This window comes from Phaethon aethereus (genome assembly GCF_964289735.1).
Source record: "Phaethon aethereus genome assembly, chromosome: 2".
Lineage (NCBI taxonomy): Eukaryota > Metazoa > Chordata > Aves > Phaethontiformes > Phaethontidae > Phaethon > Phaethon aethereus.
Genome location: NC_138582.1, coordinates 145,785,751 through 145,801,764, shown reverse-complemented (window position 1 = coordinate 145,801,764; position 16,014 = coordinate 145,785,751). Strand labels below are relative to the sequence as shown.

The window sequence follows — 16,014 nt, the reverse complement described above, 5'->3', positions numbered from 1 at the left end:
GGTCTTGGGGCATGGAAGAGCAGACCGGATCAGAACCACACTAATTCTGAGGCTTTCCAGCTCACAGTGCCATCTGGAGCGGTTCATTCAAGTTCAGTGCCCTTAGTTATTAGCACTGACAACAGTAGTCTCTAACTTGATACAGACTGCTAAAAAGATGAAGACAGTTGCCCTGCATGCTGTTCCTCTCACTGTCCTGAGTTGTCCTCTACGGTACTTCACCTGTAATTGTGGTGATCCCGTTGGTTTTCTTCAGATACTGCAAAGGAATGGCTGTCTGAAGCCGAAAGACTCTCAAGCTTGTATTTAGATAGAGACTATAGCATTTCTTCCCTGGAAATTTTCATAGCCTTATTGGCATCCTCTTAATACTCGTGAACTGCTGAAGTCTCTGTAAGGGGAAACACTTTAAGGTCTTGCTCATGTTATCTGGGAAATTCTGACTGTGAATGCAACATAAAAAAGAGTAGATTGGAAATACCTCATTCCTGGGTGATTATTTTGTTGTTCATTCAGCCTAATGTTTCCCATTTAGTAAATTGAGCATCTGTTGAATGGAAGAAATAAACTAAAGCTCCATTTGCCTCAACAGATAAGCAGACTGAAATTTGCAAAGAACATTAATTCTTTACTTACAGTTTCGATTTTCAGCTATCTGACATAATATGTTCAACATATTTGCAGGTTGCTTTCTCAGTTATCTTCTTTCTGTAGGTTTTTATCTCAGGATTTGGAAAGAGTTGTGATACTCTATTTGTTGATTAGCATAATAGAGTAGAATCAGTAGAATTCCCTAGAAAGATGTCTGTTTATCCTCTGTATTTGATAATTTTCCATTCATCTCGCTCTCAGTTACCCTTTGCTTAGTATAGGCATCAGGAACATAGATGCAGGAGGCACTGTAAATTTGCCTGCACTTCAGGAGTTAGTGCTTTGGCAACACAACCCTCGATGCTTAGACCTTTTAAGAATATGACAGAAAGTGACAAAGTGCCATTTTCTTCTCTAATACAGTTACCAGTTAGCCTGTTCAACACCTCTGTAGGGGGCAGCCTGTCAAGCTTTTACAAAACTTGGTGGACTAACAGCAAATGATTTTTAAACAGCCTAGGTGAGGCTTTGCTGCCTATAACTCAGTGTTGCTTGTCTCCCAAGACTCTCTTCCGTATTCCTTTTGAGAGCCTCTTGTCTGCTGCTGTGGAACGTAAAAATGTTACTACATATTGGAATCATGAAATCAGGTCACAGGTGAGAGACAGATACAGCAGGTATTTTATCAGTTGCCAGGGGAAGGTTGAATAGGTAACCTGAGACTTAAACCACAGCAGATCTCCAGCTTGTGAACATGTTAAAATTTCAAATTCAGGTTGGCCTTTTTGGTTTGTCCCTGTTGGCTTGCAAGTCATTCAAGTCATGACTTCATGGAACGTATCTGTGCTTTATAGGTGATCAAAACAAATCCCACCCCAGTGCCCTGCTTTTTGTCCTTTGTGTGTCACTGAAAGCCTTTGTAGCAATAATTGCTTACCTGTGGTTAAGGGGAGTAGTGACCTGTTACTACTAGGGCAGATGACTCTTAAATTAATCCTTCACCTTTTAAAGGCAAGTTATCAGTCTGTCTTAGTCTGAATATTTTGGTTTCACTTTTGCTCTCAGTAATCGCTCAGAAATTATACCTTATTACCATTCAGTGATGAGGATTAGGAGCATTATAATTGGAAGAGTCTGAGCCTTTCTATCATGGGACTGTTTATGATCTTCCGTGAGTTTCATGATGTATCTGTCATCTTGCACTTACATCCAGTGTCTGTCTGATTCTGGCATATATCGTAGTTACAAGTTGTATAATACAGTTTGCCACAGTGCGTGTTACACATTCAGATGCAGTTTAGAGAGCAGACTCTTTAGCATTCACTTTATACGAGTGACAGACAAATTTGTGGCTTTTGTGTTGGTGGCAATTCCAAAGCAACAGCAGACAAAGCATACTATTTCACTTTTGCCTACCCTCCATGTGCTTAGTTGCAGATACTGCTCCTGTGGAGAATTTCAGTCTGCTAGATTTAAAGTTTAAGATTCGCTTTCTGCTGTTAAATGCAACTTTTACATCGAAGCACTGAAGCTAGGAGTTGTTTTTTAGGCTCACTGGGCCTTTTTCCACTGTATTGCGAGACTGGAGTCTCAAATAACAAATGGCATTATTGCTATCAAATTCTGTTTCACAAAACAGGATTGCATAGGGTCTTTTCCGTCATGCAGTAAGTAGGTAATCGCAGAACTGGTGTACAGACAGCTGGATTCATATCTTAGTCATTTACTATGGTAGGCATTGGGAGTCATTTCAAAGAGGTTTCTCATGGTTTCTCTTCATTCTCTTCATTTTCTCTTCATTGCTGTGAGAGCATGCTGCTCGCTCACAGTTAGCTTGCTATCCACCAGGACTCTCAGGTCCTCTTCAGCAGAGCTACACATCAGGACAGTCAGTCCCCACCTGTTGGTGCTGTGTGGGCTAATTCCATCCCAGGTGCAGGACTTCATGTTTATCTCATGCAGTTCTTCCAGCATGTTGCAGTGTCTCTTGAGAACTCTCCGTTCTTTCTTCTGGTGTGTCTGGCTTTCCTCCAGTTTGATGTCATCCATGAACTTGCTTAAGGTGCATTCAATTTCATCATCTAGATTATCTGTAAAGATACTGAATGTTACAGGACTGCCAATTTGATTTTGAGCTGTTAACCACTGCTCTGAGCTATAGATAAGAAGATTCAGAAGTCCTTGTCCTCTTACATTGACTGAGTGATCTAAATATGACCTGGTCCAGCACAGAACATTTCTCACTGGATACCAGACTGTTTGAGAACATGTGACAAAGAGCAAGTCCCTTTCTGTGAGTAGGACACATTCAGCTGAAGTTTAGTCAGTATCTGGAACATCTTTTGAAATTACAGTAGTTGAGGAATACAAGACCATGATGTAGATCTCCATTCATGCTTTTACTGTACAGTCTAGAAATGAAAAAAAATAATTATTTGCCTGCAGCAGCTTCTCTGAGGTTCCTTTGTGTTGTCAGTCTGTAAGTTCGCAACTCATCCTTCTATGCTTCTTTAAGTAGGAGTTAAGAAATAGAGATTTTGTACTTAAGAGGAACTGTGAGAGATGAACAGACCCTGCTCTTTCTGTAAGAGGTGCCTATGCAGCACTGAATTTGAGGTATAAGCATTTGATGTTAGTAACTTAAAATTTGAAGCTAATAATGTTTGTGTACAGTTACATGAGGTATAATTGTACAACTATACTTGTACAGGATGTGCTACCTATAAACTTCTTGTCTTTAACAATTAGAAGTTGTTTTTTAAACAATAAGTACAGCAAATACTGTTTATCTTATTTCATAACACCTTTCAGAGTCACTGAACAATTTCAATTCCTGTTAACTGTAGTACCTCTGAAAATGAGACGACCCAGATTAATACATTGTCTGAGAATGTTAAGGAATATTAAGCACTCATAAGACAGCATCCAGTTTTAAATGGAGCTTAATGTGTTTCTGTTTTAAAAAGTCTTTTATGCATGTGAAATAAAAATATCACTATGCTTTATAAATATAACTTTTTAAATTTTCACAGATTTATTCAGTATTTTCTTGTGCTGATATATGGGCAGTGATTAAATGTTGCAGCTTTTGTTCAGATATTTTCTATATTTTTTTAAATGTATAAGAGGAGGTTAAGTTTTGCATTCTGTTGGAACCAAATTTTATTTTAACATGCACTTCTACTCTAGAAATAGTTCAGGGTCAGAACGTGCTGAAGATAGCTGAATAAATAAGTAATGCTGCTGTTGTAAATATAGCAGTACATTAACTGTCGTAATTGACATGGTTTACACGATTAATCCCCACCTCTCTGCAGGTTAGTTCCCTTCTGTCTCAAGAGTATGTAGTTCCTGATAGCAGTCAATGCTCCTCAGCTTTTCTGATTTTCTGCCGGCTGGAGGATATAAGCTTTTAAAAGCTAAGGTAATGTACCAGGTGTCTGTAATTTTGATGCAGTCTGAGATGTTGGATTGGTGGTAGTATGTTGTTCTGGGATTCATAAGTAGAAAGAAGTTATAGTTAGAATGAGGTAAATAAACATATCCTCTAAATATCTAAGTTCTTATGTTCAATTGTTCTTTTACTGTGGGAGATGATTTTGAAGAGTATACCTGCTGCTTATCTGCATGCTGCTCTATTGTAGTCTTGTGACTTTCAATAGGTGTTTCTCTGTTCATAAGAGGCAGCGTGTCTTGTGCATCCACAGAATTTAGTGCTAACATCCAGTCATTTCCCATTTTTCAAACTAATGGGAAGTTGAGCAGCTGTTGTAAATGGCACTTCTGGAAATGTGAAAATAAACATGTAATTCTTCCTGCACAATTTTATTGTAGGTTGTTATGCACTAAAAGGAAAGAAACCTAGTTTCATTCTCAGAGTTTAGCTTAAAACTTGAATTTATTTATTACAATTGAGCATTGAATTATACACTGGATATTTGACAGAAATAATTCAGAGAATAAATATGGACTCCGTAGCATAATTTTTTAAATTGCTATGAAGTGGACATGTCTGTTTCTAAGAGGATTGCTTTTTTTCCTAGAAGCAGGACTTGAAAAACTTGAGCTAGAAATTTCAAGTTGTTACTTACGTTAGATGCAGATGCTGAGAGTCAAGGGCAAAGGAGCAAAATCAGCTGTTACTCACTACTGGAAAACACTAATGGAATTTTTAACAGGATTTGATACTGCTTGAAGGATCCAGGGTCTTACCAGTATGATGGGAAAAGCTGGAGGCAATGTGCTGGCAGATCAGCGGATAGTGAAAGAAGACTTGCTCTAGATAGGTTTTAGCATATCTGAAAAGCAATGGTAAACTTGTGTCATGGCTGACTATGTTCCTCATGCCTTCCCAGGGTAAAGTGCTCATTCTCTATTGATCCTCGGAGGTGGATCAGTGCAGAGAGCCTGTTTTGAGTGTCCTTCAGCTTCTGGTTTTGGATCCTTCCTCCTCCATGAGTAACTCCTGCATTGACATCTTTTGCTCTTGCTTGCAACTTTTGTAACTCGACAGAGACTTGACATTGAATTGTCTCAAAACTGCAGATTCAGAACTGACTGAGCAGTGCTACTAAGTTCTCCACAGACTTAGTTTTGGCATTATCAAGCTGATATGCCTGGAAGACAGGGTAAAGGAATGTACAAAAGCTTGTATTTGTTTCACATTTTGTTCACATTGGAAAACTACTTCTCTAGAAATCCAAAATCTGGAAGTATTTTTCTGTTTAATTAAAAGTTTTAATTTGTTGTGGTTTAACTCCAGCCAGCAACCAAGCACCACACAGCCAGTGCTTGCTCACTCTCCCCACCTGGTGGCATGGGGGAGAGAATCAGAAGAGTGAAAGAGAAAACTCGTGGGTTGAGACAAAGACAGTTTAATAGGGAAGGCAAAAGCCGCACACACAAGCAAAGCAAAACAAGGAATTCATTCACCACTTCCCATGGGCAGGCAGGTGTTCAGCCATCTCCAGCGAAGCAGGGCTCCATCACGCGTAAGGGTTACTTGGGAAGACAAACGCCATCACTCAGAACGTCCCCCCTGCTTCCTCCTTCTTCCGCCCAGCTTTATATACGGAGCATGGCATCGTATGGTATGGAATATCCCTTTGGCCAGTTTGGGTCAGCTGTCCTGGCTGTGTCCCCTTCCAGCTTCCCGTGCACCCGCAGCCTGCTCGTTGGCAGGCCAGCATGAGAATCTGGACAGTCCTTGACTGCTTAGCAAAAACTGAAAACATCAGCATGTTATCAACATTATTTTCATCCCAAATCTAAAACAAAGCCTCATACTAGCATTATGAAGAAAATTAACTCTATCGCAGTTGAAAACAGGAAATAATTCTACACAATTTATTTTCCTTAGTTCCCATGACTGCTGGTGGATTTTTCCTGCTTGTCATTGTAATGTAGATAGATCCTCGCCTCTAGTTCCTGAGCCCCATTTTCTGAACGAGACAATTATCTGAGACTTCTCTATCTTAATGTGAGCATCACAGAGTCGATGTGCTCAGCAGTAGCTTTTTGTTATGCTCCTTCTCTCATTTCTAGTTTTTAAAATTTGATTAAAAATGTGAATTTGAAGCAATGTTGCATTAGTAGCTGGACAGTGTATATGGGAACGTGTGGAGTAAAAAGTGCTATGATTTGTGCATGCATCTGTCATTAATAGTTTCGGTATTTCCAACATACTAAATGCTTATACAGAAATTGTCACTTGAGAATTTTTGTAATACAAAAATATAACAGTTTAGTTTTTATATGCATTTAGCTTTCATATGTTCCCATCTTCAACAATGTTTAAACAGAAAAAAAAGAAGGTCTGTTTTTAACTGCCATGGTAGAGTTTAATTTGTTAATTCTGAAGAAGTGAAAGCTGACAACTTAATTTGGAAATTAATTTTGAAATCTGACATAGCCAGATGCCTCAGCTAAAATATGCAAAATACTTGAGAGACACAGAGTAATTCACTTGTCCTTGAGCTACATGTCTAATTTTGTAGACAAATAAAGACTGTAAAGCTGCTTTAAAAAAGCCAACTTAACTTTCCGTTACAGATGGTTTCAGTCCAGTTGAGGAAGAGAGTTCTTGACCAGTGGCACTGCGTGTCTTTCATTATTTAAAAATAAGAAGTAAAAAAAGCCAAATCTCTCAGTAGTTACACTTCAGGTCAGGTTGTCTGCTTTATGTCATTGTGGCATTTGGACAAATTCTTCTCATCTTTTGAATAAACTGAAAACTATTTTGTTGAGGTAAATTTACAGTTTTAGGAGAATGTAGTAATCTTGTAAGGAGGCAACTGGAAACTTCACATTTCCCATTTTTGAGAAACTAAAATCTATGGTTTGTTTTTTTTTTTCTCAAACTTTGAAGTGAGGAGTCTATCCTTTCCTTTCCTGTTTAGAATTTGTGGGTTTTATAAGCTTTAATAGTTTTTTGGTGAAATAATGAAAGTTGCCCATTTAAAAAATAGAAAAAAAAAAGTTGAACTTATTAGGGATGTAGTAGGGAGGAAATAAGTATTAAATACATAGGTGAGCATATTTGTCTCAGCAAATCTTCAGGTCCTCCTTCTGTAAAGAGAGCAGGAGCCGTATGCCAAGCTGTCAGTCATCCTAAGAATGGAGAGGAGGCTGCAGAAACCCGCAAAGAAATACAAATAAAGGGACGTGAGCACAAACTAGACAGAAGTCTGAAGTGATCTGTCAGTGATGCGTTTATTTAGATTGGGGCTTCTCAGCTATCTTGGGGCCAGATGAGAGCTAGAGAGCACTTTAAGTGACGGCTCGCACTGTAACGGAAGGGTGACTGGGAAAGGGGATCCGTGTGTCCTGCTTGATTTGGGTGTTGCAGAAGAGGTTGGATGGAAGCCTGGCTTTCTCGATTGGTGAATATCATGAGCACATGTACTATCTTTCCTATAGCTTTTTCTTAAAATTGCAGCAGATTTATAAGAAATACATGATATTTTTGTATTAGTTGATATAAAATGTATTTGAAGCTTTAGGGTCTTTATTTGCATGCTTTATATTTACATTGGAGATACATTTATAAGACATATTGTAGCCCTTAATTAATGATGGACTCTTCAATTGGAAAATAATGGGTTTTGTTTCCAGATTTTATTGGTAGGGTATTTAATTTTTTAATTTTAATTGGTAAAACTTGCTGTGCTTATTTTTCTTATTTGAACAGAAATTCTGTTCTTGTTAGGAAAAAAGTATTTTAAATGGATTTTCTTGTGTAAACCAGTATAAAGTGATTAAAAGTGATAAGCTCTTCAAAAGGCAGTGTCTTACAGTATTTGAATAGCTTACATACTAATTGGTTTTTCAACTGTGTGCCTGGCTCACCTGTGACTTTTTGTTCATCAGCATGTTTTGCTACAAGGTAGTGTATCTTGTAAATACTCTTTTTAGACTTCCCTCGTGTTTTGCTATTTCTTTACAAAGTTTTCAGTAACTTGATCTGCTTTTTGAGTTCTAACATAAACTTTTATAAAGCTTTATATGATACTTGGTGGAAGAATAGTTTGCTTTTATCTGTTTCTGATACAAAAATTAAAAGTAATTTCTGTAAATTAATTTTGAGGTATTTATTACTATAAAATGGAAAAATGAGATCAGAGGTTATCTCATTGCATTTGTCCTATATAATGACATTTGTTCCTTTACTTTTGAATGTTTCGATTTCTAGGTATTAGTCTGTGGAACAGTGGCTTGCTAGTATGAAACAGAAAAGGAATTAAATAGATTGTGGTTTTACATATAAGAATTTTATTAAAGCAAACTATGTAAACGGAAGAATAATCTGAACGTGTCTCAGATATACAGCATTAACTTCCAACTTGTTTTCAGTAGCAATATAGTTTGAAGCTATGTGTAGAATAGCTGGTAAGCCTTTATAGAGGATGTCATTAGTAATAAAGAGGAAAACTTTCATCTTTTACAAGATTTTTGTCTTCTATACAGCTTGCCCAATTTAGGCAGCGGAAGGCACAAACTGATGGTCAGAATGGATCAAAGAAGCAGAAAAAGAAGAAGAAAACAGCACACATCAAAGATGAAGAATCAATACGTGATGGGCTTGATACTGATCCATCTCGAGGTGATGAAACATCTATGTGCAGCAGCCGAAGGGGAGCAGCTGCTATTATCAGGACTTTGCATAGTGGAGAAATTATCAAACACAACCAGACTTACACTATTGAGGTAAGTTTGCCTCAGGCTGTAACCAGTTACTTTTGGGTCCATTAATTTTGAGAGTGGGAATAAAGTAATTTTATGAGATTTTTGGATATTATTTCCTTGCCTCTCCTGTCTATCCTTAATATATCCAGAGAAGGCACTTTTTATCTACCTGCTGGCATCATGTTTTCTGTGGTAGTCAGTGTGCTGTCAATTATGGAGAGTCTGTTTGTACTGTTGTACTCCCTACATGGACAAAACCTGTTTTTTTTTAATTGCTTCATTTTATCCATTTTGTTTTATTAAAAGTTTACAAATGGCAGTGGATTTTTTGATCACTGCTACTATGGCTACAGCAAAATGCAAAACTAAACATCTTTCTTGTATCCATAATGTAATTTGAGTCTTTGGGGTTAATGAGGAGGAGGAATCAATTTAGAAAATGCTACTTAGAACTGGATGGCTTAAGATACTGATAAACAGATACTCTACTTTTACTACTTAATGAAATATAATCCTGATTGCTAATGGCTGAAAGGACATGCTCCAGGAAGGTTGTAAGATGCCCCATGTGATATACCCTCACAGTCCAGTTCAGTTCTGAGTGGACATGAATTCATGTAACGTAATATGTTGTTCCAGTTATGTATCTAGGGTCAAGAGATGCTGATGTTATTTACAGAATAGCTTGAAAGCAGTGCCTCTAAAAGGACGAGTGGTATTCTGAACAAGCAGCTCAATGCAGATTCCCAGCTCTGTGCACATGAATGCAGTCTTTTCTGAGAGATGTAGTACAGATAAATGCTCTGCATTTTGGCTTGTCAGTCCTGTGCTAGGATAGACGATTGGTAACTATTTTGGCTCCATTATCTCACTTCCAGCAGCTGAGAAGTAATAGACAAGTGAAAGTTTTCAACAATTTCTTGCATTTGTGTTAAAAAAAAAAAAAGAGGTCACCCTGGTGGAGGGGCAGACAGAATAAATCAAACATGCAAGTAAAAACTTGTAAAGTAATTGATCTATTTATTTCACAATTTTAAGCCTACAGTATATCAGTACAGTACATATTTTGAACTTTATAGATACATGCCTTTAATATGTATCTATACTTAGAAAGCTCATGTTAGGGCTTCAAAACCGTAGTAACTCAATAAGTCTGTCCATCTTATAGCTTCTCCTGGAGGAGGTAATAAAATTTTGAATGAGTATTTAATATGAGAATGACTGTTTTCATAGGTGAAGATGAGACTCTTTTGCCTTCTAGGAAAAGAGAAGGGTGTACTTTATGAAATGCAGCAGGTTATCTACAGCTGAGGAGAGAGGACTGCTAGGGCAGTCCTAAACTAGCTGTCTAGAGGAAGTCACTTTAACTGTTGTTTTAACAATATTATAGTCTACATAAACATGGTAACTGTACGAAGAAGCTTTTTTAACCAAATGTATTTTGGAGTACATCATGATTGCTTGTTACAGATGGATTCTGCTGATGTACATGCTCTCAATCAGGATAAATATCTGTACTACAATTGGAGAAACAGGGTGAAGTACAGAATCATAGAATAATTTAGGTTGGAAGGCACCTCCGAGGTCATCTAGTCCAATTCTGTGCTCAAAGCAGGTCTAATTACATCAGATTGGTCCCAGTAGCCTATGTTGGCCTCAGACATAGGTGATTTTAAAAATGGAAGAAATATCTATGCTGCAGTTGCTAAAGAGTGTGCACATAGATGTATTCTTAAGATTGGGTGTGATTTTTCTGAGCTATGCCTTGTTACCAAAGCAAATTATTTTTTGTTTAAATAAATAAATATAGAGATGCATAGGGTTTTTTGGTTCAGTTTTTTGTTTGGGTTTTTTTTTAATGTAGCTTTAAAAGAATAAGCATGTTGATTACTGTTTATTTGTAATTTGAGTCTCCTGAATTACTCATGTCTTAGTGACTTCTAAAACAGTATTCGCTTCCACCAAAAAAAAGCTGCTCCCAACTGGGAGAGCATTTTTCTTTGTTACATGTTGTCTATGGCCTGCTTATTCATGTTAAATAAGTAATTGGTATTTTGGAGTTGGAAGATGATTGCTAAAGTCTCTATCTGTGCAGCGTTAATAGAAGAGGAAATGTTCTGAAAGTTTTCTGTGAATCTCATAACTGTGTTTAGTCTTATAAGTGCAATGATTTGGACAGTGAGCCTGTATTACAGTAATTGGATTAGAGCTTGCTTAGTTGAAATGGCAGCCAATGTAATAGGCGGTTTCAGGCTAATCTCTGCAATGGCGAATTACAGACAGCTTCTTTCAGCTGTTTGCTTTTTCACCCAACATTAAATCTTTATAGGCTGCTGTGTCAGGAGAGTAAAGCAAGATTACTGGAGGCATTATGCAGGATTATTTTCTAGGTAAATTTTGATTCCACTTACTTCATCATTTACTGGAATTCATATTTAGAATTGTTCTTTCTGTACGGCAAAATAGACTCAGAACATCTGACTATACTGCCTATCTATCTAGATAGATATCTAGATAGAAGTTTATCTCCCTGCGGTTTTTCTAGTATGATTTTTAGTCCCTAGTGGAATTAGCATGTCCAAATACAAATAACAAAGAGTTCTCTTACTCAATATTGAATAACAGAAAGTGAAATAGTGCTGCTCCTCTGGGAGGTTATTCCCCATCTGAAGTTAGAGGAGTTCTTTTTCAGAGAGGGCAAAAGTCTGTTTAGAGAATTCAAAGTTATTTTTGCAGTCATCCCTTTCCCTTTTTTCCTCTCTCTTTTCCTAAGGGTGGGTTGCTCCATCTCCCTGTAATCCCTCAAATTACAGAAACTAACTGGAAGAGCTATCATTGTTTTGTACTGTCCTTATCCATGCCATTTTACCTTTGGTCTGAACTTATTTGTAATTTCTATAACATTTTCCATCCTCTTGTCAGAGGAACAGTTTATTTACAAGATTTATTAGAGAAATGCCAGTTGGTATTTCTTGGTTCAAGTCTCTGGGTCTTAACTTCTTTCATGTTGAATGCTTTTTGTCTTGGTTTCACAAAGAGAATAATACATTGAGTTTCTAGTTGCCTTTGTTTTTTGTCTTTATTCTGTTGCACCCTGATATCTTTTGGTCTTGACATCCATAGTGTCCTTTTCCATATAGAAGTAAAAATAATCTAGAAGACACAGCCAAGGAAATAAGTGGGATCAATGAAACTCTTGGGTTTAGGATTGCTTCTTTTTGTGACTTCCTACTGTTAAAAATGAAAGAAAGCAACAGGGTAAATAATTGCTGAGATCACCTCTGAGAAAACTTGAAATGATGTGTTGTAGCAGACTGCTTTGCAAGAATGTACTAATGCCAGGAAAGCAAAAGAAATTAACCTGTGGCACAGTAAAATTGTCCTTGTGTCACCTGGGTAGTAAAAGCTATTATACAAAGCTTCTTAGAAAAGAAAAGTTCAAAGTTCTGTGATGAAGAATACCTGCTAATTGACTAAGGTTGGATTAGTAACTCGTCTTTTGTTTTTCACAGGACAAATCCATCTGGTAATAGTTTTAGAAATAGCTTAACTGTTTACTCAAGCAAGTGATAAAGTTTATAGCTCCATGGTCGTTACTTCATTTCTGTAACTTACTCCAGTTGTTAGTGCCTGAGATTTGACAGGCAAGGAACAGAAACAAAGAAGGAGACACTGGGTAGGATCCTTGAGAAGAACTAAGGAAGAAAAGTGACAGAAATATGGAAACATAAGCAGTATGGAGAAACGGAGAGGATGCTTCAGTGAGAAAAAGCGTAGGTGGTGAATGTGGGTAAAGCTTTCCTAGCATAGAAGCGTGAAAACAAAGAGCGACCAAAGGCTTTGACTAGAGAAGAGATATTTTGGGATGTATAGTAAGATGGAGGAATTGAAGAAAAAGGGTGGATAAATAAAATGTAGTAAAAATTAGCCCAGTCACTTCAGATAATCTATCATCCTTTTAAAAATGTTTTGAAATTGGAGAATGAAAATAAACAAACGTTTGGAAATGGTCTGTTCAATAGTAAAGTCAGTGTCACAAGAGAATGGATCCTCAGCAGCATATGGTTCTGACTGAAGCCAGTCATCTTTCCATTCACCGTCTGGCCAAAAGATTGCTGGGATATCTTGCCAATTTTCTTTGATGCATAAGACAACCTCTGGTACGATGTCTTCCTTTCTCTCTGTAAATACTGATATATAAGAGATTGACTGACATGGAAATTACCTGTACTGAAGAATGATCTTTGCAGATTTAGAGTATTTCATTTTAGATTAAACATTTATAAGGCTGTGTTACCAAAAAATAGAAACTTAATTAAATGCTTAGATTACCTCTCTGTTTATGTTGTTTCCTAATACAGAAAGTCATTACACTGAGGAGTGGGGTACAGATGCAGATTATATTCAGATTTGTCAGGGGTTTATCTCCACTAAGATATACTCTATTTAAATCTGATTGTAGTCAATTGGTGTGGGTCATAAATTACCAGGGAATATATTCCTTTGAATTGAATGGTTTTCGGATTAGGAACCAAGAAAAGCATGACAAGGCAATATATAAGAATAGCAACTCATATTCAGAATGTTCTAAAAATATTAAAGGCCCATAAAGCTCAGGGTGACCTATAGAGAGGGTTTAATCACTGGGATTTTCAGTTTGCATTCTTTTTGCTTCCTTTCCTAGTCACGGTTCTCTTAATTAGTCTTACTCAGGTTGTGATCATCTGTGGATCACTGGTGACCCATGAGAAACTGGCCAAGCTAAAATAAACCTGATTTTACTTCTACAACTGGCTAATACACGTTCAAGAATGAATCCAGAATTTTGTAGTTACATTTTTGTAACGGTTTACACTGATGCCATAAAAAAGTCAGTAACTTACTTCAGGTAGAATTCTGTTCCATGAATACTTAGTCTTGGTTCTTGTCCTTTAATACTTTCATCCATTGCAATTGGAGTAGTTTAGTACTGGATGTCCATTCTTGCAAAACATTTTAGAGTTCTTTTGTGAATCCTGTGATTATGTTGGGCGTCCAGTGCCGAAGAACATGACTTCTGAGCAATGCTTAACTGCATACAGAAACAAGTTACTCTGAAATGGGCCTCCTGTGTTCTGCACGCTGATAACTTCCTTTTTTATATCATCTTGCAGTATTTCCTCTGAAGAATACATACAGATGAAAATGTTTCTAATTTTCTGAATACTTAAGTGTTATCATTAGAGGTACTAGCTGCAGAGTTGATGGAGATAGTTGCCTATGAAGTCTTTGAGATGTCTGTTCAGTGTATTTTAACTATCAACCACGTTGTTAGTGAAGAAAATATTGAGTAAAGAATTAAAACACCTTGCCAGAAGGGAACAGCTGTTTGTAGCAAGAAAATGCTGTGGGGCATAGGTGGTAGAATATATGCAAACTAACAACCTGAAGTCAGAGTGGAACAGAAACCTATTTCAAATTCCAAAAAGTATTGAGAGAACTGGTGAATAGCTTCATTGGCATTATCCTGTCAAAAGATGTGCTGCTAACTGTGTGTATATATGAATTTTTGAAGTATTTCCTTTCAAACTGGACCCCTGTGGCTCAGACAGATGAGCTGTGTAAAACCTAATTACTTCTGTTGATGAAAGAATTGAAGCATACAGAACGGTGGCTTAATAATAGAAGGAACTGGGTTTTGAAATAAGGTTGGTCAGGTCTTTTCTCACTCTATCCTAAGCTTCAGTCTACAAGTTCTTTGCCTTTTACTATGATTATGTATATACTAGCTCTATCCTGAGCTTATACCAGGATCTAAACATTCATTTACCATCTTTCTTATAAACAAGGGACTGTTTATATAATTCAAAAGTATTACAAGGAAAAGCTATATAAGAAGTTAGACTGCTTGTCCTTGTTTTTTGCATGTTGGAGAAGTGCTTGTATTGCATGCACGCTATAAAGAACTTCAAGAGTCACCAGGTGGAATTAAATATGTAAATTTATAGGAATACTTCTGAGCTTCTGTAGGAATACTTCTAATCTTTCTTTGTTAGGTCTTCTGAACTGGAAGAAACCATGAAAGTTTGTAGGGTGATATGGCCATACATTTGTTACCTCTTACAAAAAAATATATCTCTCATATCTATTACAAAAATAAATAACAGTGTGGTTTTCCCTGATTTTATTCCTTCCAGAGGACTTTGTCCTATACCAAGGGCATAGACTACAAACAATATCTAAAATTCATGTGTGCTTATTTGCATATATATACACAAATATAAGTATATATATAATATGAATAAAGTACATATATTGTTAAGTACTAATTGTGTATTCCACAGCAGAAACACTTTTGTCACCTTATAGTTCTAAAACATAATTTTGATTTCTGTTTCATTTTGTGGCTTATTTTTAAGGTAGACCTTTTCAATTTTTAAAATCATATGCACTGTATGAATTTTAGCTTCCACATTCATATTTTAAGTTCATTTTGTGCATTCTGTACATAAAATAATGACCCTTTTTTAGGTTAATTACATTGTGGAGCTACATAGTGGATTCAAAACATGTGAAATTGATGATGTTGGGGTTGTAAAAACTGCAGAGCACCAGTAGGTGTGAGTGGCAGATTTCTTTAAAAAAACAAAACAAAATGCAGTTGACAGTTCCAAATTTTACTTATACCTACTGATGCAAAATTGACTATGTTTCTTTGAAAATAAGCCTGACAGAATTCAGTGTAAAATGGAGACCGATTTAATGTGAGGCTGGCTAATGAGTTAAGTGAATTTTGGAAAAGCCCTATTATGTACACTTCCTTTTTGCTAAAGTAGTTTTAACTTAAAATTACACTTTTTGAGTTCAAAAGGGTACGTACTTGTTCCCCAGTAGTGCACCTTATATAGATAATCGGAATATTTTGCATATTTTCCTACTAACATCTTGATTCTCAAACCTGATACATCGTGTGTAGTTTATCAAGATACTCTGTATTTAATTCAGGCATCTTCCATGGCATGTTTATGCTAAGTTTGTTAAGGCTTTGCTCCTTTAATTGCTCCAATTCATTAGATCACAAGATTTGAGTCTTCTTTCTTGTTCTTCCTGATCACTTTTACCTTTGTTTGGTTTCTGTGGAAGCTGATGGAGAATGTGAGTGTTTGTTTTAAAATTCATCATCAAAAGTCTCACATGTATGAAATGACATTCTATGTATGATTATGTTCTATATCCCTTCCAACCCAAAGATTCTATGAT

The 16,014-nt window shown here is 36.7% G+C and overlaps 1 protein-coding gene across 1 annotated transcript in view; it reads left to right on the top strand.

Annotated features, from left to right (window-relative positions):
• The window catches only part of AKAP9 (A-kinase anchoring protein 9), a gene marked incomplete at both ends in the record, with an annotated part of 122,282 nt that overhangs the window by 18,819 nt on the left and 87,449 nt on the right, over positions 1 to 16,014 (top strand). Inside the window, one exon of the mRNA XM_082014838.1 lies at positions 8,557 to 8,796. Within this exon, the coding sequence (XP_081870964.1) occupies positions 8,557 to 8,796 (240 nt within the window). The remainder of the gene's footprint in view (positions 1 to 8,556; positions 8,797 to 16,014) is intronic.